The 22,249-nt window shown below is 39.7% G+C and overlaps 1 protein-coding gene across 2 annotated transcripts in view; it reads right to left on the bottom strand.

Moving 5' to 3' along the window:
- Positions 1-1,372: 1,372 nt before the first annotated feature.
- The window catches only part of WDR11 (WD repeat domain 11), a 49,330-nt gene continuing 28,453 nt past the window's right edge, over positions 1,373-22,249 (bottom strand). For both annotated transcript variants that reach the window (XM_083439591.1, XM_083439592.1), the window contains exons 14-29: positions 21,444-21,552; positions 20,997-21,121; positions 20,082-20,229; positions 16,835-16,941; positions 15,833-15,947; positions 14,710-14,881; positions 12,661-12,769; positions 11,840-11,902; positions 10,486-10,551; positions 8,766-8,943; positions 8,047-8,142; positions 7,684-7,849; positions 6,804-6,901; positions 5,686-5,831; positions 3,916-3,995; positions 1,373-3,503 (exon numbers count right to left, since the gene is read on the bottom strand). In XM_083439591.1, coding sequence (XP_083295717.1) covers positions 3,355-3,503; positions 3,916-3,995; positions 5,686-5,831; positions 6,804-6,901; positions 7,684-7,849; positions 8,047-8,142; positions 8,766-8,943; positions 10,486-10,551; positions 11,840-11,902; positions 12,661-12,769; positions 14,710-14,881; positions 15,833-15,947; positions 16,835-16,941; positions 20,082-20,229; positions 20,997-21,121; positions 21,444-21,552 — 1,927 coding nt within the window. In that variant the 3' untranslated portion in view covers positions 1,373-3,354. The remainder of the gene's footprint in view (positions 3,504-3,915; positions 3,996-5,685; positions 5,832-6,803; positions 6,902-7,683; positions 7,850-8,046; positions 8,143-8,765; positions 8,944-10,485; positions 10,552-11,839; positions 11,903-12,660; positions 12,770-14,709; positions 14,882-15,832; positions 15,948-16,834; positions 16,942-20,081; positions 20,230-20,996; positions 21,122-21,443; positions 21,553-22,249) is intronic.

Raw genomic sequence — 22,249 nt, 5'->3', positions numbered from 1 at the left:
GATAAATGAACGGGAAAGGTCTTGCAGGTTGAAAACATTTGTAAGCAAGCACCTTCATACATTTCTCCAGCTTATGACCATTCTGCAGATAGAAATGCTCCCAGACATCATAAATGGGTTTTGAACAGATCTCTACTTAGTTATGGTACTGTTTTAGGATGTCTTCAAGTGGCTACCACTACTGTTTAGCACTAGCACAGAAGGCAGGCCACTCAAATAGTCTTGTTAACCACAATAGCCTTTCAACCACTGCAAAGACTCCCTGTGTTTCAAGAAGTCTGAGAATCTGAGTAAGACTATTCTCAATCTAAAATTCTAACGATTTTGAAATCACAACCAGATGAAAGAGGAGGCATCAAAAGATCCTCTACTGCACTGATCCTATGAAGCAATCTGTATGAAAAGGAGCCAAAGGAGACATTCAAAACACAGTTAAATGAATCCACAGTTCAGTGCACATTACATATTGCCAGAAACCAATTATCCAGTTCCCAGAGAAGTTGGAAATCCAACCAACATGAGCATTTCTCTCACAAGAACTTGAAAAGGGGTTATTTTGTTGTTCTTCCTTTGATAAGATATTTCATTTCGCCCTTCGCTGTGCCAAAGTGACATTAGCTGTTAAAGGCAATGCAGCCGTCTGTGTGGTTGCTGTGTGTTGCTGATTTATTTAAACTGGCAAACAAAGTTGTGTTTGAGGACCTAGAACCCATTTCTAAGTGCAAATCATAAGTGAAATTATAAAATCATGGAATGCAAATAGGTCCTGATAATACACTCTTATAATAAACACAATGAACAAAACAATATGGGCAAGTTTAAATGACCAAATACCAAATGTGTATGTTTCCCCTGTTTTCTTGTACTCTGCATTAATATTTTATTATTATGAAGCCCATGTAGGTAGGAAATGTTCCTCCTAAGTTTTATGAAGTCTTCATGTGTTTGCTCATTTCTGACTCTCCATCCCCACCCTTAGGGTGCTTGCTTGTGAAATATACATTTGCTCTCACTGAATGATTTACTACTATCTCCTATGATCAAGAATGATGTAGGGAGAAGCTGTCCCAAAGCGATAACATCTTTTTCTGCTCTAAGAATGAGTGAGTGCATTGTGGAATTTGGTACTGTACTGCAGCTATACATTTTTTGCACAGTATACCCATTAGATTAGATCATCAGCCAAAAAGGAGGAAAGTTTTGTGCGCTCCCTTCCGTTGAAGATGCATACTTAAAAAAACAGAACCCATAGATACCTCCGTGGAACCAAAGTGATTCAGGAAGCCATACATATTATGCCACAGTGATGATGAAAACCCATGCTGATTTTCTGGAGGAGAAACGCTGCATAAAATATTTAAAAGATACATTATTTTTCATTAATAAAGCTTTAATGTATACAGAATGGGATGGCAGCCTCGACACAAAGAGACCAGGCCGTGATCAGAATGTATTTGAGCGTGCAATTAAACACACACATAATGCCCAAAATACAAAAGGAGAAATAAAGAATTAGAATAATAGAACTGTGCTTGTCTTCCTAAACCAGGGAGAGAGAACCTTCAAGCTATAGGTCGAATGTGTCCCTCTAAACCTCTCTAGCCCTCAGAGCTTTCCTTAGGCCAAGGCCCCCACTGGCCTGCTACCTTGAGTGGTTTTGTCTAGTGGGAATTTATTTCATAAAATTTATACAGTTTGACTGTAAAAAAACACAAAAAGCTACGAAAAAAGAGCCCTTGAACTTTGATAATGTTTCTTGCTTGCCTAAATGTAGGATCAAAGACAGAAGAGCTGGAGTGGGGCTTTCACACGGCTGCAATGTAGACTGCACTACAGAAGGTGCGAGTTTTATCCGTTGCTCCACCTACTATGGCCTTGGGCCCCACCAACCACTGGCATGCAGGCCCCACAAGGCTGCCCCCACAGGGAAATGTGGCTCTGAAAAAGGACCCCTGTCCCAGTTCCAAACAGAAAACAATATTACGCAACTGGCAGAAGTTTAACCTTGGTTTCATTTAAAATCGGTTAGGGTTATAGGTGCATTTAAAATAGCCGAGAGAGCTCAGCAAAATGTACATGAGAGCATACTCTCATTTTTAGTTTTGTTTGGGAAATGAGCAGCTTTAAAGGGGGATTGGACAAAAGGAGGTTAAAGCTATCATGATGAGTAGTCATGATAACCATATACAACCTCCAGAATCGGAGGCAGCATGGGGACTTCTGCATAAACGTCCAGCATTAAATGGACTTTTGCACTCATGCCCTGCTTGTGGGCTTCCCATAGCCATCTGGTTAACCACTATGGAAAACAGGATGCTGGGCTAGATGGTAGGCCTTTGGTCTGATCCAGCAGAGTTCATATGTTTTTTATTCAAGTCCACTTGAAATTTCATCTATGTCTCTTGCCTGACTCCTTGACACAAGCAGGAAGCATATCAAATGCTGGCTCTGAAGGCCTCCAAACTCCTTCACAGCAAGAACTTGGGAAATTCCAGAGCTCGCCTGACAATGCTTGGGAAGCATCCCAACAAGGTGCTAAAGCTCAGGCAGGATCCCATTACACATTTTCTCATCCAAGTGGCTGCAAACAAGTCCACAGCAGAGCTTACTAGTCACATGGGCTTGGGGAGGGGGTGAAGGAAGACATGCACAGAGATCATGCTTTAAAAGGGAACCCTGTCCAAGCTTTTCCTCAACTGGTAAGGAAGACTGGTCAGACAAGCTCTGGGAATTACATAGCTCCCATGCTTTTGGGTGAAAGAGTCTCCCCCTTTTTGAAGAAGCTCACTTTGAGATGAAATACCAGGTCATCTCCAGTATCAAGTGAGCAAGCTGCTTAGATGTTGCATGGAGCAGTGATATATTTAGCAGAACGAGTGAAGCAGTGTACAAACTGAAATGTATGTTCCTTTTCACAAAGCCACAGAGAATGCTAGAATGCAGGACTGAATCCCAATATCATCTGCATCATTGTAAGAGACTCTGCTGGAAATGTCAGATCATGTGACATGGGTGCTTGGGGGTTGCAAAATGTTGGAACTTCTCCTGGCTCTGTACTTTTCATTCAAAAACACCAGAAGATGAATCATTTCTTTACCTTAAGTAGCTAAAAGCTCTTATGGGCACTTAAATTTTGGTTTAAGAGAAATTCAGACATTTTCCTTAACTCATTATCTCTACAAATTAGGAGAAAATTCTGCCCACACATGACATTCAGCATTTCCAATTTCTACTGTGACCAAACTGTATTTTTCATCATAAAGAAGCCCCCTTCATTGTCTTTTAAAAGAGTTACTTCACTGATGATTACATCTGATGGGAAATCTCAGTTTTTAGTGGTTCGCTTAAGAGCTGTCATTCTTCTTCTTTCAGCTGTTCAAGTTCATTCAATAGATCTTTACCAGCTGGTCCTGCTTTTGAGGCAAATAAAGTAGCAGCCTGTTTAAACCCCAGAGTCTTCAGGCTTCTGGCATAGTCTGCAAATATCGCATGGATGAGTTTTTGTAAAGTGTGGGTTAAGGAATGCACAGAGTGAAGTGAGTAAACAGACAACCAGCTACCAGACCTCTTCTGTCCCATCCCCCACAAAACAGAATCATAATGACTCTAGAAAGCGATTCAAATTAATTTAAATTAAATTAAATAAGCTAGCACTATCTGAGAGGAATACTTGGCTCTTGAACATGAAAATGCCCAATACTACTTGTGCTATTTTTCACTTAACTCTCTGCTTATAATCACCTGGATCTTCCATATCATTTTGGGGAAAATGTTATCCCTTCCCTCAACAATGAATATTTTTTTCTTCTCTCAAAATGAGTAATTCAGTTGAAACACACATTACACAGTACAGAACCCCCAAAGCAATCCTATTTAAGAGACTTCTTGTATTCAGTCGCTGGATAAAAAGGATATTTGCATCTTCGTTGACTTCAATTGTACCATAGTTGAGACAAGCTTCAACAAACAAGGCTGCCCTGTCAAAATACCGCATGCTGTTAAAAGAGAATAGATGATTTTTATTCTTAAGGGCAAGGCAGCTTACAACATTCTCTGTCACTATGAGAGTATGTTGAGAGGCTTGCGACTGTACTCAGGAATGCCTCTAAGGCAAAACCTGGAAAGGGTCACAGGCTCAGCTCCCCAATTCTGAGCCAGAATTTATATAGCACGTGCATTTGCGCCACTAAAAGTAAAAGTACTATTTTCTAGCCTCTACTGACTAAAGAAATGTAACAGTTCAAACACATTAACAAGGAGATACAAATAGTAGTTTACTCATTTTGTAGCTTTTGAGGCCCACTGCGTGAAATTATGTCTCTTGCGTGCATGTGTCTATCTGCCAGATGAAGATTCCCCATAGCATTTGATGGAGTGGACTCTAGTCCATGAAAATGCTTGTATTCCATAGACCTCTGCCCAGCGTTTATATTGTTCTCTTACATGTTATGTTTGTGTGCAACTGTGCTCACACACTTCTATACAGTGGTACCTTGGGTTACATACGCTTCAGGTTACAGACTCCGCTAACCCAGAAATAGTACCTTGGGTTAAGAACTTTGCTTCAGGATGAGAACACAAATCATGCTCCAGCGGCGTGGCGGCAGCAGGAGGCCCCATTAGCTAAAGTGGTGCTTCAGGTTAAGAACAGTTTCAGGTTAAGAACGGACCTCCGGAAGGAATTAAGTACTTAACCTGAGGCACCACTGTATTACCTACCAACTGAAAATGGCAGTTCAAGTGAGCTAATCCATAAATGCTTATACCACAATGTATCTGGCTACAAAAGGACACTTAATGTGTTTGCTGTAATGGACTAAAACACAAACAGCAGCACAATACAATAAATGTCTCCTGAAGTTTAATGAAGCTCACACCCAGGTAACTGGGTACAGGATTGGAGCCCAATCAGATTACCGTATTTTTTGCTCCATAAGACGCACTTTTTCCCTCTTAAAATCTAAGGGGAAATGTCTGTGTGTCTTATGGAGCGAATGTGTGGTCCCTGGGGCTCGGGGGGGGGGGGGGGAGAACCCGGGCTTCCCCCACTGCCAGCCCCACAAGCTCGGGGAGCAGCGGGAAGGCTGCTCCTTTCACTGAAGCCAGGAGAGTCCTGCTCTCCTGGCTTCAGCGAAAGGAACCCGAAGCCTCCGGAGCGCAGCAGGAACTCCCGCTGCGCTCTGGAGGCTTTGGGCTGCCTTCACTGCAGGCGAAGGCAATGTGGGAGAGGGAGAGCTGCGCAGCACCCCTTCAGCGAAGCGGGAGGAGAAATGGAAGGGGCTCCGTTTCTCCTGCCGCTTCGCTGAAGGTGCGCTGCGCAGAGAGGGGGAGATTTTTTTTCCTTGTTCTCCCCCTCTAAAACAAGGTGCGTCCTATGGTCGGATGCGTCCTATAGAGCGAAAAATACGGTACTTACTGAAAAATTAAGATGCTCTCTCTCAGAGAAAACACATGCATTTGAACTTATTCAGATATGACTTTTAGGTATAATTGCTGTTTTAATTCTCAATTGAATGTGTGTCTTTTCTACTTTTGGTTTTCCTCTGTTTGTATATATGGTCCTGTTGTTGACCTCAAAAATTCTAACAACAGTATTTTTACGTATGCTGCTGAGTATATACATCTATTGAGGAATGCCTAGTAAATTTTCAAATAAACAAAGCAAAGAAAAATGCCTCATTTGACCTGTGCAACATCTCTGCAACTCTCACGAAGCAACCCAGGGAAAGGAGGACAAGGATGGCCTTGGATTTCTGATTGATTTGTGGAGAACAAAGGTGATCGACCCAACGCTTGAACACATCAGCACACTCCTCTGGATTCAGACGAACCTGCAACAGATTAGAAATATTTGAAGCAATCTTAGAAGTCAAGAAACAGCACAATAAGGTACAAAAATATACATAATACTGCATACCAGTTATATTGCCTCTCCTTTGGGTGGAAGCTTTTAAAAAGGTTTTTGGTAAACAACATTTGGGGGTGGGGAGAATTCTTATAGATTTGTATTCACACAACTGTTTTGGTGAACATCCTGCAGAAAGCACCAGTGTTCCCACCACAAATTCCAAGGTCAGGTCCTGCCAAGAGCCTTGAGTGGAAACGTATTTCCCCAAAAGCAAGAGGGTTCCAGTTAAGCACAGGAAGTGGACTAGCAGAAAGCAACAATAACATCATCACAAGAGGCAAGGTCAGGGAAATGTCTGACCACAATAAAGAACACAAGGGAGCTTGAGAGACCATAGGAACTGGAGGCAAAGAGTAACATAAGGTCAGAAGGAGACTGTGAAGGAAGACCAGCTGGGGAGGCAAAAGTAAGAACCTGGAAGTAAAAGCTGGGCCTGAACTGCATTTTAATAAAAATAAAAATAAATTCTGGAGATCTATGAGTTTCCAATCAGGAAACATGGGCAAGACTTACCTGGCAGTATTATGAGGGAAAACAACTCGTCAGCTGTCATAGACAGCTCAATTCCAAAGGCAATGGTTCTGGTTAAACAACTCTTCTCCCTTGGAATTGGCTAACAGCCTCTCCCTGCCATCCCAATGTTGGTTGCTTCTATTCAGAAGTCTGCAATACTCTCTTTGATGTGTATCGTTAAACCTGAACAATCTTAAGTGTGATGTTTCCTGAACAGGCTGTCATCAAAATGTGCATGCGTGAAATTTACCTCCTCCAAGAGTTAAAAACACTGAAGCTGAAAATCCCTCACCCTCCTGTGAGTGAACTAAGAGTGTGCCAGCTTTAACATTTATTAGCAAGGAGCAACTCATACAGGATAGACTGAGGAAAAACGGCCTACTTTTGCAAGCCATGCTGCTCGATTCCATTCACCGTAGGTCTGCAGGTAACGACAGGCATCAGCAGCTTTATCTATTAAGCACAGTAACTGGACCCCCTCTGAAAAAGAAGTTGTCTGAGCTTAACAAAACACAATTTAAAAACATGGAGAATTTCAAAGAGATTGTGAGTATTTCTACCTGGAGAGTACAAGCAGCCCAATTATCCTCTGACCCAAATTCCATTACTTACAAACATTTACTTCTATCCTGTAGAAAGACACTTCAAAAAGCCCAAATAAACTTTCTAAGAGCTCAAAGAAACCATTTAGTTGCAGTGCCGTGTTTGCACCTATCTCTATTGTTGTTGTTTAGTCGTGCCCGACTCTTTGTGACCCCATGGACCAGAACACGCCAGGCACTCCTGTCTTCCACTGCCTCCTGCAGTTTGGTCAAACTCATGCTGGTAGCTTCAAGACCACTGTCCAACCATCTCATCCCCTGTCGTCCCCTTATCCTTGTGCCCTCAATCTTTCTGAACGTCAGGATTTTTTCCAGGGAGTCTTCTCTTTTCATGAGGTGGCCAAAGTATTGGAGCCTCAGCTTCAGGATCTGTCCTTCCAGTAAGCACTCAGGGCTGATTTCCTAACTCTATTATCCCCCTTCCTTTAATGCTTTTAATGCAGTCCCTGCACAGCATAAAATCAGCTGAACTTTATCCTAGCTAAATATGGTGCAGGCAATTTTGCAAGTGTCTAGCGGCACTCAAAACTGGGAGTGGTATCCAACTAAGTGCTGCTTTTGGCTGCACAAAGGAACTTGCCCTCCCTCTCCTCTCCGCCCCTGACCCCTAAGTCAGTTCAGTAATTATTTTGGGCTCAAGAAACAGAACGAACAGTTCACCTGCCAGCTTTCCATTTGCAATCATGTTGGTCGCTACCAATTTAATAGTACTTTGGGAAGGACCTGAGGAAGTGACTGTTGTGACCAGACATGCCTTTAAGGAATCACAGTAGTAATAGGGATTCTCGGCACTTGTCTCCAGAAGCAACTGCACAGCTCTGTCAGTCTAGGAAAGAGGAAAAACAAAACATTATGCAGCTTTCAATGGTTCTTTTACATTCAGAAATACCTAACCCACCACACAAGTTTGAGAACTTTTTTTTTAAAGAAAACAAAAACTACATTGTAGCAATGCCTAATGTCAATGTTTCACTCATTTATTCCTAGCCTGCTAATAAACTAGGTTAACTAGGTGCCACAAACCTGGCCCAAAAGCAGCAGCTGGTCAGTGCATTTTTTGGTGTGGTCGTAATTTGATCTCTTAACTTCTTGGAGATTGACCCTTTCAAGCTGGAATTTCTGCAAATAATGAAGTGATTAAGAAACTGAGAATGATTTTTCAGAAAACAAGACATATGAGACTACACCACTAATGAATCCAGGTATTTAGGTTGCATCACTTTGGGTCTATGATTGACAATAGGCTGTGGGTTTGCCTGACATTGAAGTTAAGTTATTGAAACTTTAGCCCATTTGTACAATAGGAGACAGGAATATTTGAGTTAACTCCACTGTTTCTGAAAGCCCCTCAAATTCACAATCAAGACCAGTGAACCTCTTGATAGTAATTCACCTAGTCTTTAGAGCAGAATTGGTATAAATCAGGCCACAGGCTATGGGGCAATGTAGCTATAAATGCAAAATAAAAAATAAATACTATTTCTACTGTGATCAGTGACCAATGTTCTCTAAATTCAACAAACATTGAACCGTGCTGTACATCTATTTACATTCCTTGTAAACCACTTAGAGATTTTATTATAACCAAGCAGTATAATTGCTTTTAAAAAAACCACATAATTAAATATTTTTGTGCACGAATACCAAAAACAATTAGACATGCTCTTAAATATAAAAGCTCTGAAAAGGAGAAAAGCCTTTATGTCAAAAAGATCTGACTTAGTTTTAAAATCTTGCAATACCTGGAAATAGGAATTTTCACACAGTATATCATAACATATATCTAGTGGACTGATCCATTTTCCTTGAGGAATCAGTGTGTCTTCAGCTTTTACAGTTAATGGTTTCCCTCGGGAAAAAGTATGCAAATAATGGGCAGCAGCAGTCCAGAAATGCAGTTCAGATTCATCTCCATACAGCCTGGCAAAATAAAACAGCTGCCATTATAGTCACCATCAGCAACACAAAGAAGTAATGCAGAAAATAGGCAATTTATTTATCACATATATAACCCATTTTCCTCCAGGTAACTCAAGGCGGAGTACATACTTCTCCCCATTTTATCCTCACAGCCTTGGGAGGTAGGTTAGGCTGAGAGTGATGACTGCTCCAAGGTGAGCTTCATGGCTTGAATGGGGATTTGAAACCTGGTCTCCCAGATACTAGCCCAATACTTTAACCGCTACACCACATGGTTCTGCACTGTACAATCTTCCCCATGAGGAAAGGTTACAACGGTGGCAATTTTTAGTTGAGAATGATAAATAACAGGTAAAGGATGTACAAAATAAATCATGGTATAGAGAAGCAGACAGAGGTTTTCCTTCCTATCCAAGGCTCATACAATGAAACTGAATGTTGGAAGATTCAGGACAAACAAAAAGTTGCACTTCATCACACAGTGCATATCCAAGCTGTAAAATTTACTGCATATCATAGAAGCAATGACCACTAACTTGGACAGCTTTAAAAGGAGATTAGGCAAATTCAGGGAAAATATGACTATCAGTGTCTTCTAATCAGGATAGCTGTAGCCAGTATCGAAGGGATTATGCCTCCAAATACCAACTGCTAGGGATCTGAAGTGGGGAGGGTACTTTTGCACTCATGTCCTGCTTGTGGACTTCCCATAGGCATCTAATTGGCCACTGTGAGAACAGGATGATGGACTGGATATAACTTTGGTCTGATCTAGCAGTGCCCTTCTTATGCTTATTGCTATGTAATGACAAAGAGCAGCAATATAGCCCACTTGGGATTATGATGCTACCACTGGTGGCTGGTGACCGCTGGAGCTAGTAGGGCAGAAGACAGTGAGTCCATCAGTAAGTAGAGCCAGAACCAATGACAGGTGGAGCCAACTAATTCTACTTGCCTCCAACTTCCTCCCTGCTGAGTTCCAGAAGGACAACACCATGCAGTGATTCTCCCTGGACTGGTTGTATATAGGAAGGTGGGCCCTATTAGCTTGAATGGGCAAGCCTCCTTTGGCTACTGCAGATGGTCCTTTCTACTATTTCCCCACATGTACAGAAAATTAAATTAACATGCTGGTTTTCTACAGGCAAGAACATTCAGCCACACAATCTCATACCAGCATTCTGACATGGCAAGTCCCAAACATTGATGTATGCTTTCCAGACAATGTATCTTGCACAAGTAAATATATGCAGTCGCACAAAAAGGATTAAATGTGATTTGACAGGTAGTTAAAGACTGAAAGGCTTTTACTGTACACAACTTTATAGATAACACCATCAAATACAGAATTTCAAATGATTTCTTTGATTAGTAACATACCCCTTTGCACCTATCATTTATACAGGGATGCTGATTCTGTTACAGAAAGCATGCTCTAATAGCCCTATTGGTTTTAAACAAAAATACCGATCACCAGGCTAAGGACTACAGATAAATTACTGCAAAACAGGGATTACACGTTTGACTTAAGTTCTCTGTTACCTTGAAACCAATAGACATCGCTGCAAGAGGGTGAACTCTGGATCAAGCAAAAGTTTCCTGATGTCACTAAGAAAAGATAATTTATAGTTTATAGTTTTGTATCTTGCTATGAAACACATTCAGACACAGTATGTGCATCAACCTAGATACTGCAGGTGGTGGTTGTTTTTACTTAAAAGGAAACCATTTTCCACACATTTTTATAAAAAGGTTAACATACAAATTATAACCACTGAAACTTGACAGGGAGCTTTGTATGCAAAAAGTCCCAGGTTCAATCCCTGGCATCTCTAGGTAGGATTGGAAAAAACTCCTGTTTGAAATCCTGGAGAGCTACTGCCAGTCAGTGTAGACAATATGGAACTAGGGGAACAGATAGCCTGACTCTGTATAAGGCAGCTTCCTGTGTTCATATAGAGTCAGTATATCACTATTACAGGATTTAAGTTATTTATACAAAATGACATCCATCTTTTACAAAACCATTCAACCAATGACTCATTTACAAATCAGATAATTTGTACTCTTTAATAGGTGATTCATAGCCATTCAATTAGAAGCATGGAGCTGTTTTGTATGCTTGTCAATATCAGTGTTTTACTGCACTAGAATCCCAATGAGATTCTCCTGCTGGTATGCTATTTCTAGTATTGCTGCTAGCGAGACAAAAGGATGGCTGTCTAAAAAGACATTACATTGCTGATTTAGCTACAAGTACAAAATTCTAGGGCATAATTTCATCAATGGTTTGCCTCCAGAACCCATTAATGATACTATATTCTTGGCATATATGAAAATATGTTCCCATAGCCCCTCCAGTATTTTGCGGAAACATTTATTATTAAGGGGATGCTGTGGATTTTTAAAGGAAAAGTAAGCTTGAAACGTATGGCAAATTTTGGACGTGATAAAGCTGAGTCATGGATTAAAACTGTATTTAAGTTCATGTAGTATGTGCCAGCACGGATTCTGCATCACACTAAACTATTTTGTTAATCCGTAACATTAATTTGGCTTCCAGATCAATATGACTGCCAGTAGCGGTACTAACACAAAAAGTAAAAATATAAAACTGTTCTAAAAGCTTCCTTGTCTGCCATGCAGTCTTATACACTACTCAGAAGAAACTCCATTAAATTGAATGGTAGTTATTCTGAGGCTAGCATGTATAGGATTTCAGTCTATAAAGGTTTGAAGTTAACAGTGTGACTAGATCTGATAAGAAATATGAACTTAAAGATTACTGCCACATTAATATCTCTCAAGATGCATATTGGGGAGAAACAGAGGAGAACTCAAAAGAAAACAGTGTTAATGCATTTTAGTAGCATAACACAAACTGAAATATGCTTACTTTGACAGTGAGTGCAACTGTTCCTGTAGCAGATTTTTAACGTTTTCATTCTCTGGATAATTTCTGCAAAGCAAACATTTGATTTAATAGACAAATATCTAGAGTCTCAGATGAAACATCCCAATCTGATGAAGAGCATGGCTGTGCTCAAAGTTCAGAAGAGCCAAAGGGGGGGGGGGGGGAGCAAGTCTAGAGTGAGAAACTAGAGTGCTGTCTGCTGTTTCTAGGAACTCCTCTCGTTGTGAAACTTTTCTGTATGCACCAAGTTTGTTTGGATGCTGGGTGAGAATGCAGAGGGAGGGTGTGTCAGAAGGAAAATGAATTGATATTGATTTATATATACTACTTTGTATTAATGTAACATGTTTATATGGAACCATGGATTTTTGTAATATTATGTTTAAGTTGTCTGTTGTTTCTTCAGTGTTTTGTATACTACTTAGATATATTTAAATATATTAAGCGGTATAGAAATTAAATAATCAAATCAAAAATAATCAAGAGCAATCGAAGTTGAAATAAGTGGGTTTCTCTCAGGTCTGGATCAGTGTTTAGATGCTGACAAGATGTCCCAGAGTCACTCTGGGCACTTTTCTACATTTCAAGTCAGGACTGCATGAACAGGAGAGAATATACTTTGCCCATGGATGGATACACTAAAATGATGATTAACTATCACTTCTAGATGGGTAAAATTCAAGTACTTAAATGGAAAATAGTTGGGTTTTATTACCCACCCGCATACCCCTAAACAGTTAGTGGGCACGTTGCCATTTTATAAAAAGCAGGTGTTTCAATATAATAATATATATTAGACTTACATATGTGAAATATCAAGAGAGTATTTATTGTTCCACGGTTGGTGTAGCAAAAATGCTTTCAATGCTAAGGAAGCTCTTGGAACAAGTAGATATGGGCACCACACAGGTTCTAGAACCAAAAAAAGGGAGAAAAAAGAAAGAAAATCTGTTGTTAGTCAATCTGATATTAAAGAACTTGGGATCTGTGCTTGCTTACAGTGCATCTGCAATGGAGTATGAGAAGGCTTGTTTTCATTAGTGTTCCAGAAAGAACTGCAGCCCCCAGAATTGTTGCCATTGCACAGACCGTAATATGGACGGGTGTGATTTTGAGTGCATACCCTGGGAATCATGACCAAGGGTTAGGAGACTGGTTTTCTCTTTTGTTCGTGGTTGTCAGTGCTTAGCTTCACTGGAAATATTTGGCTTGCAGGCATACTGCAGTCTGGGTTTCAAAAACTGATCTGAAAAGGTAACTGGTTTGGATCTCCTCCATCAAATTTTTGTTAAAGAAGTAAATGCATAGTTTAGGGGCATGGCTTAACAAAGTCCAGCACAGATTTTAGGCAGATTATTTCTCAGTAGTACATAAGAGCTCCAAAGTATAATTTTTCCTTGGAATCATATAGTTCTGCTGCTCTGGTTCTAGGGCATTAACCACAATTTAAATAAAGATCTGAGCAGTGATGATAAAAAAAAACCAAGTGGATACTTATAGTTAGACAGCACTAGAGGAATTATAAAGTGGCTCATGAAAAGGCAGGAGCACAGAGGGAAAAAGATGCATTCTGCAGAAACAGCACAAGCTATGTCACAGAATTGTCTGTGTTTCCAGGGAATATCTGATAGTAAATATACAACAGAAAATCTGAATCTGACTCAAAATGCAAGACCGTGAATAGTAATAGATATTATTATTATTAAAAATCACACCGGCAGTCTAATAAAATAGCAGGGAGCAGGAAGCATCATTATTTTACACTGCAAACAGAATTAATGATGTACTCCAACACATACTCAAGAAGTATAATTTTTCAAAAAATATGGACTGAAATACCTCTTGAATCTGCTGAATAGAAGATGTCAATTTATTTTAAACATAGAACTTGCATACACATTTGTGTATAAGTATCTTTAGGAAAGTGCCCTGTCACGATACTAAAAACAAAAATATTGAGTACCGTATTTTTCGCCCCGTAGGACGCACTTTTTCCCCTCCAAAAATGAAGGGCGTGAGGCTTGGGGCGGCAGCCTGCAGCCCGAAGCACGGGGAGCCAACTGGAGGGCTCCCCGTGCATTGGGCAGGTGTCCGCAAGCCTTGCGCGCCCGACGGGAGGTCCCGCTGGGCGTGCGAGGCTTGGAGCGGCAGCCTGCAGCCCGAAGCACGGAGAGCCCTCTGGAGGGCTCCCCGTGCTTTGGGCAGGTGTGCGCAAGGCTTGGGGCGGCAGCCGCAGCTGGGGGGGGGGGAAATAATTTTTTTTTATTCATTCCCCCCCCCCAAAAAAAACGGGGTGCGTCCTATGGGCTGGTGCGCCCTATAGGACGAAAAATACGGTAATTGCCAAAGTACAATGATTAAACTCTTGTACAGTGCAATGTCTAAACAAGTAAATCAGATAGATTTCAAAGCACACGCTGACGGGATTCTGTCCTTTTCGATAGTAAACCAGAGAAAGGACCTCAGAATAGGCCAATAATTTTTTAATAATAATTTTAAAAGGTAGAATACATAGTCAATAAAGAAACATTCTTCATTTTATTCTGAAGTGCTGTTATGAAGTACAGTAATCATTTAAGGCAGATATATTGTAACATTAATATTATTGTGAACACTCAGTTTTGGAGCCTTTGCCGCTACCACTGGCAGGAAAACTGCTAGTGGTAGCTTCCTGCCTGAAGTCAAGAACATTTCAGTTCTTCTGACTCCATAATCCTGGTAAAAAAATATATGCATCTATCTCATCCTCTGGCTATTTGAACAGGGAACACTCCTCTGTCAATCACTTCATGTGCCAAATGAATGCAATCTAATAAAGCATTGAGCTGCATTTGCTTGGCCTTTGTCCATACCTGTTAATTCTTGCTCATCCATTCTAAAACATGCTGATTTCATTGTCATCTCTAGCACTCTGATGCAGCCATCATCTGATGCCAAGATCACTTTGTCAGAGGTACACCAGTCAACATCAAGTACTCTAAAATTGACATTTCTTCCAGTTCTTAAGCTGTTCACCATCTGTACCTGAAAAAAATGCAACATATTTTAGCTTTAGAAGACGAAGTGGTCTCCCTTTCCATGTACAGACACAGTGAAATTATGTTTTGTTTCCACGATTCTCAGTAATATAATCTGGCAAGGGAGAAAGGCTGTCCTTTAGAGTCAATTATATAAAACAAAAATTAAAATGTAAAAGCCTACCAGCTAATATGTGGCAGCATTACTGTGACAGTCTACAAAATGTGAATATTTCATAAATGCTTTAAATATTTTCAACTTTACTACTGTCAGTCCTTATTGCAAATATTACTGGGTTCCTTTTGTTTTATAAACATCTAAAAAAATTAAATTTAACACCACACATACATTCAACTGTAATTAGTAATACTTGGTTCTCCCTTCCACCCTTGTGGTTGAATTTGAAGCTTCTCTATTCAATTAAATCTAGTCAAGATGGTAGTGATGTGTCTGATCAGGGCACAATGGCTGTTAAGCAAAACTCTAGTATTGAAAAAACAAGGACAAGCCATCATTCAATAATGGTCGTTGTCATGCTTGGTTGTATTTCTACGTGGAATGTATTTAACTTCCAAGAACCTTTGGTCTGAAAAACAGACAAATTAAATACACTGAAATTGATGGGCTGATTTATTCAAGTAAATATATATCCCACACTTTTTCACAAAGGAGCCCAGGGCAGCAAATGCATCTGTGATAAATAATAAACACAATAAAACAATTACCCAAGTCCATTGATTTCAGTGGCTCTGCTTAGAGTATGACTGATGTTGGATTTCACACAATTAGTTTAGCAACACTTTAATGGCTGAAAAATCTAGGCAAAACCAACTAAGCAGCTGGTAGCAGTTTGAAAGAGCCAAGAAAAGTTAAATCTCCTTTGTGACACCAGTAAGCATCATTTTAAGCTTGCAGTTTAGAACCAATTCAGACAAGTAAAGCAAAATTGGTACTGACCTCCTTTGTGTCCCAAACTTCAGCTCCATCATTGTACATTGCTATTAGCTTTTGGTTTCCTTTTCCAGGGGCGAAGCGTATCTTCCTCACCCAGCCGCGGTGTGTGGGGATGCCTCTGGAAAGGAAAAGGTAGGACACAAATAGTACATTTCCCCCTTGAGTTTACCTTAAGGACAGACTGAAGAACTAAACTTCAGAGACCATCTAAATGGAAGTATTCCATCTAAATGGAATCATAAGGAGAACTTGTCATCTAAACCACCACTTCGCTCCTCTACAGTTACTCTTATTTTGATTAAATACATAGCAAACGAGTGAAGCATCAGTGGTGGGCTTTGGGCTCTTAAATTTCAGCAGCACCGTGTGTGATGCTAAAATTTGACGCACCCCCCCAACCTCTCTCGTTCCGTTCTGCAGTATTGTGGGGGTCCCTGCAGCACAGCACCCTGTGCTGCCACACTGGTTGTGCCACCCCAAAACCGCCTCAGGAAGCATCACTATAGCAACAGCAACATGTCAGCTTATTACGTACACAATCCCAGTATTTGTGTGGCAATCCTTCTGGACCCGTATTTTGTAAAAAGAAAGCTGTGTGGCTAGTGTGCTCATAGACAACTTGGGTCTGACCTGGTTTTGTGGCAAAATTTAGAATTATTTCAAACACATGCTATGAATTAGATCCACTTTCTCTATTACTTGGTATAGTAGTTGCCAGCAAAAGTAAATACAGCACTGAACTCCTACGTGTGTGCATGGTTAGCCATTTTTGTTAAACATAACCCTTGTGGTTTGGGCATTTTCTAGAAATGTCAGGAAGATTCTGGAGGGATATGTGTAGAGGAGCTTTCCTGGGCAGTTTCTCACGACGGGATTATTGATTCACAGAAAATGACTTTCCACACCTCAATCTCTGACTTTTTGGGGGGCAATCACTTGAGTCATGTGCGAATTAGGCTTCATTGGAGGGGTTTGTTTTGTAGTTGTTGTTTAACAGATCACTACCTGGATACTCTGGCTTTTAAGTCCCAAAAGTTCAAATTTCCATCAACATCTCCCAGGACCAAGATATCTCCTTTCCACGCGATGCATGTTATGCTGCCCATGCTTCCCTGCAAAGTTTTAAAAAGCAGAGATTAAAGCTGTGAAACAGAAACTACACAAAATAGGCATAAGTGGCAGTATAAACCAATCAATCATTTGTAAAACAGTTAAACCGGGCTTGCATTCCAAATTAAGTTAGCTTAAGAAAGTTCATGGAAGGAAAAGTCTCTTCTGCAGACTCTTCCTGCTCCCTGTTGCAAAGCCTCTTCGGAGGGTGAGAAGGCTCTTCTGATCATTGTGAAATCCAGCATGGGCACTGGGAGATGTGGGAATCATTCCAAACTGCCCCGAACTCCACTCACATTGATCATAAGGGTTGCACAACTGTCTGAAGAGGCTTGTGGGAGTAGCATGCAGATGGCTGCAAGGGATAGAAAACTTTTCTTCTGTGAACTTTCTTAAACAAATTTGCTTTAGGATCTAAGCCATAATATGCAAACTTGTACTTGCTTTTTATTATCAACTATGTGGTTAATTTCTAGACTTTGTGATGTTGTGCCAACTCATGCAGAGTATTTTGACCTCATACCAAAAAAGAGTAAGTCAAATTCTTCCATTGTTGATACAAGAGAGGCCACTAAAAAACAACATTAATATAGTTTTGAGGCCAGAATCTTATTTTTTTAATACTGTATTTTGAAAGCTCGGGAATATGTGTGCTACACTGTAGAGTTGTGGTTCTTTTCCTCCTTGGTTTGAAAATGAAAGCTTTCAAATGCTAAAGCACAAATGTCAATAAAAGGATCAATGGGTAGCAACTGTATGTTTGCTTTAGGGAAGAGAGAAGCCAAGGTCGAATATGCAGTCAACCTCAGTTACCTTTTCCTTTAATCCTATAACTGAATAAAAGGTCCTCCCTGACAAAGCTACTTGCTTAGATGAACTATTTTATAATGTAGCTCGGAGATGAAAAACAGAGAGCCAGGTTCTGACCCTTAAACTACTTGTGAACCACAATTTATTTATTTGTTTAGCACTATACTGCACATAATACAAAAATGAAGACGTATCTACACACAATCAAGTAAATGCACTTAAGAATCCACTGATGTTAAGTGATTTGAAAATAGCAGAACATGTATGCTCTCTAATTATATGTATGCCTCTGCACAGACACAAACCATTATCCATACAGAATGTAAAATAGATTATTTATCACTTGAACAACCCCCTCCCTTTACCAATGACATTCACATAAAAGGTTGTTGAAGTAGCTTCGACATTTATATATTACATCTATATTTGTAACAGATAATTTTCTACTAAACCCCAAAGAAAAAACTCCACAAAATACAGGAGTTTTGCCATTATTATTCTTCATCTCCTCAGTCCATAATCTGACATATTTCTAAAGCCATCGGAGGCTGGATTTATAACAGCAGGTCACTCTTTGTGATAGCTGTCACATTATCTGAAAACAGACACCCTGACAGTTTGAACAGAAGGATTTTTAAAATATCTTGATTGCTGACCTATATAAAGGAGGGCAACACCACATGAGAAAAGCATCTCTAAAAGATTTGTAAAGCTTTAAAGCAATGAAAAAGAACAAATGAAGACTTTCAGAGTGAAATGTTGAGCTGGGCCAAGAATGTCCTCTTTTGTGGCACGATTCATCTCCCCTGAAAGGGGGGGATCAGTTTTACTGTGACATGATGGCATTTGGAAGCCAAACAATCATTTAGCCTACAAATGCCTGTAGGCAAAATTACACATGGTGTGCTACTGCAAGGATGACTTCATGTCTTGCTTAGAAAAATCCAGGCACTTTAGAAGACAAATGGGGTTCTTGATGTCAGATTTACAATTGTTATAGTGGTCAAATAATAAATGGGCAGTAAGGCAGGAAACTAGCCTCTGGGGTTAATTTAGAAGCTCCTTTTGTTACTTGGATTTGAAAGCAAAGAACCAGAAAAATAAATATTCTGTTTGAAAATATTTGAGAACTGACAGTGAAGCTGCAAATCATGTAGAGATGGTAAAGGTTGATGGAATTTGTCAAATGTGAGTAGCTTCAGGGACGTAGCCAAGGGCTATAATTTAGAACATTTCAGCAATGAAAAGTTGTTTATGTGGCCACAGGAGGTCAGCATTTCATATGCATAACTATGACTTAAAGAGTGTGTGTTTAGGCATGCTACTAATCTGAAGGCAAAGGAAGAAAGCAGATTCTGAAGTGTTTTTAACAAGTAATCCTACTGGAGACACTGGGACAGCATAGCAGAAGATTTTGTATTCTTAGTTCTGCTGCCAGAGGTAATAGATTCCAAATCCTACTGGCATGGAGTTCCTTGTGCATACCAGAGTCATTACACGGCTACTGGAGTCGTTGGGTCAAACTAACAATGTTTGCCTCAAGAATAGTTGTTATATTCTTCAGTGTTCTTTCCGGTGATACTAAGCATGACCCTTAGTTCTAAAATTGGGAAATTTTGGAGCATGATCCATGAAGAAATAAAGAAAATACTAAGAATATCATACAGTAAAAGGCCAGAGGCATCCCTTTTATGCATATTAAACGACGATGTCCCAAAAGATAAAACTAAATTTTTCTTATACGCAACGTCTGCAGCAAGAATTCTGGTGGCTAAGTATTGGAAAGGGAATCAGTTACCCACTAGGGGAGCATGGTTATGTAAGCTTTCAGAATACTTAGAGTTAGCCAAAGTGACAGATATAATAAGACAAAAACCAAAAAGTGTTGTGAAAAAGGAATAGGAGTGCCTAAATGAATACCTTAAAAGACAAGGTTCGAGGACAGAAGTCTGGCTGAGTCTGGAATAACCTTGTGAAGTGAAAGGATAAGAAAGAGGGATATATATTTAGATGCTAGGATCGAGATGATAAGGAAAACAGGAAGAGAGGTAAAGGAGGTGCTGTGGGATTGGTGGAAGTCAATGTTTGTTTTATTTTTTAGTGTTTACACTATCGATTTGTAAGATTTGGATTTGTTTTTCATATGTATGTTTTTGTGTATTGTTATTTTTCATTTTTCGTTTTTTGTTGTGTGGAAAATACTAATAAAGTTTACTATTTAAAAAAGAAAGGGGAAAAAAAGAATTGGTACTTTTTGTTGTATGTTGTTGGAAGCTGTTTTGTAAAAATCTATAAAAGGAATAAAAAGTTAGAAATATAGCACTGAACTTACATCAGGAGGAATTCTTGCACTGTCTTTGACAGAATTCCCTTCTACTGTCAAATGATAAACTTGTCCATCAGTATCTGTAAACACGAAGTGTTCCCGAGCAGAAATGTTCTGGCTCAGCTCCGATTTACTCTCAGCTTCCTGCAATAAGCTTTGAAAGAGAAGCCAACTGCTGATTTTTATTTTCAAAACGATCAGATTCACTCAAATTACACTTACACTATTTAATGAACACATACTGTACGTATATGTATTATGTAATTAGAAAAAAGCCGTATCTTAATTCAAACATTGCAATTATAAGCAGCACAAACAGAAGCCAGCACAAGAAGTCCTAGTAGTGCAACAGGACCTTGCCCCCCTCCCCTTGCTTGCATGCCATCCCTAGATATTGCTCTGGAAGGTCAAGTGAACCCCCAAAACAGTGAATGTGGGGGAGAGGAAATAGTTCAATCAGCACACGTCAGACAGAATTATCAACTTAGGGCAATGTTGAATTCCACCCTAAGTAGTCTATTAATGAAAGCAACATAAAGAATCAAACACAATTAGCTTAAAGGAGGCAAGAAACAACCGCCTTCAGTTTCTGGTCCCTAGTTCCAGGGCATGGTCTAGAGGCCCATGATTAAACCAACAAATTAAAGTGAAGCTGATCTATTCATATAATGTCTCTCACATATACAGGGCTTCAATTTACATGCTACAGTAATGCAGGGCATCAGATTCTGACACATGCTTTGCCACCTACTGTTACTTTCACTGTACAAAGATTCTTAAAGGTCAGCCCATTTAAATTACAACATCGATAAAGGTCTGTAAATCCAAAATGCAGTGCTAATGCAATGCATTCTTGGCCCAAAAAAACAAATACTCAAAGGAGAAGCTGGTGTGATTTTTCACTGAGAATAGTGTTGACACCTGATCACCGATGACTCCAAACTGCTCTGTTCTGTATCTGATACCACTGTTTGCCGGGCCATAGCTTCGCGGGCTGCAAGCTGCTTTTTTCTTAAGCTCTTCAAGTTGTGAGAAGGCGACCATTCCTGGAAGAACAGAAGTCATGACTGTTCACATCTTAAGGTATTATTTACCAACCCTAAATTAGATTCAGTGTTACATGCATGAGAGTGATTTTTAAAAATGCTATGAAAGATAACAATATGCAAGTCAAGTCCCATTTCCTTACTGGCTGTTTACATTGGGAGAATCACAGAATTGTAGAGTTGGGAGAAACCTATAGAGTCATCTAGTCCAACCACCTAGGGTGAAAGGTTTCTAAGACTAGTGGACAGACACCATTCTGAAAGCAAGAAGGTATGTAAGAATTAGTTATCTGATGAGAAGCTGACTGAATTCATTCCTTACCAAAGCAGTAATTGTAGGGAAGTTCTTTGACATTTCTCTGAGAAGAGTACAAGTCCTGATATCCCATAATTCCAGAGGTTTGTCTTTAAATACTACTGCCAAATACTGTCTGAAATTTTAAAAAGAAGCTATTTACAGCATTATACATACATAAGAGAATTTCCCAGTAGCTAGAAATACTATTGAACTGAATGGGAGCTGCACAAAGCATGGTTGCTGCAACAAGCGTTGATCCCACCCTCCTTGCTTAAAAAACAAAACATTTTTCAGGATGTCAACGTTTCCAAAAATTGCATATGTTTAATGGAAAGTGTAGGAAGAGACAGGGGGTGATTGAATAGGCTGTAATATTTAATTCCAACCTTGAAAGGAGATACTTTTCTCTATGTATAACTTTTTAATTGAGTTTTTGACAATTTTATACCCATAAAACAAAACCATTTCAAACATTAAAATACAAGGTTCTTTCGAACCTTCAGATCTCCTTCCCTCCCTCCAAGGGTTCAATATTTATATTTAAATTTACTGCATCTTCTACCATTACCCATCTATTATATAACCATAATTACCATAAATAATTCCGCATTACAAGTGTCATTACATCCCTGCCAAAGACTTTAACTGTTTACAAATTTACTCCAGTCTTTAGAAAATACTTGATCTTCCTGGTTTCAGATCTTCCCCCTTGAAAGGAGATACTAGCTTGCTACCAGTGCAGGAAGCAACTCGAAATAATGTCTGAACTGCTTCTGGGAGAAATGGAAAAGTGGGAAGATTGGTATAACATTACAGCAATAACTCCCTGT

This window comes from Podarcis tiliguerta, assembly GCF_965153285.1.
Source record: "Podarcis tiliguerta genome assembly, chromosome: 5".
Classification (NCBI taxonomy): domain Eukaryota; kingdom Metazoa; phylum Chordata; class Lepidosauria; order Squamata; family Lacertidae; genus Podarcis; species Podarcis tiliguerta.
The sequence above is the reverse complement of the archived record's forward strand: the minus strand, read 5'-3'. Positions and strand labels throughout refer to the sequence as shown.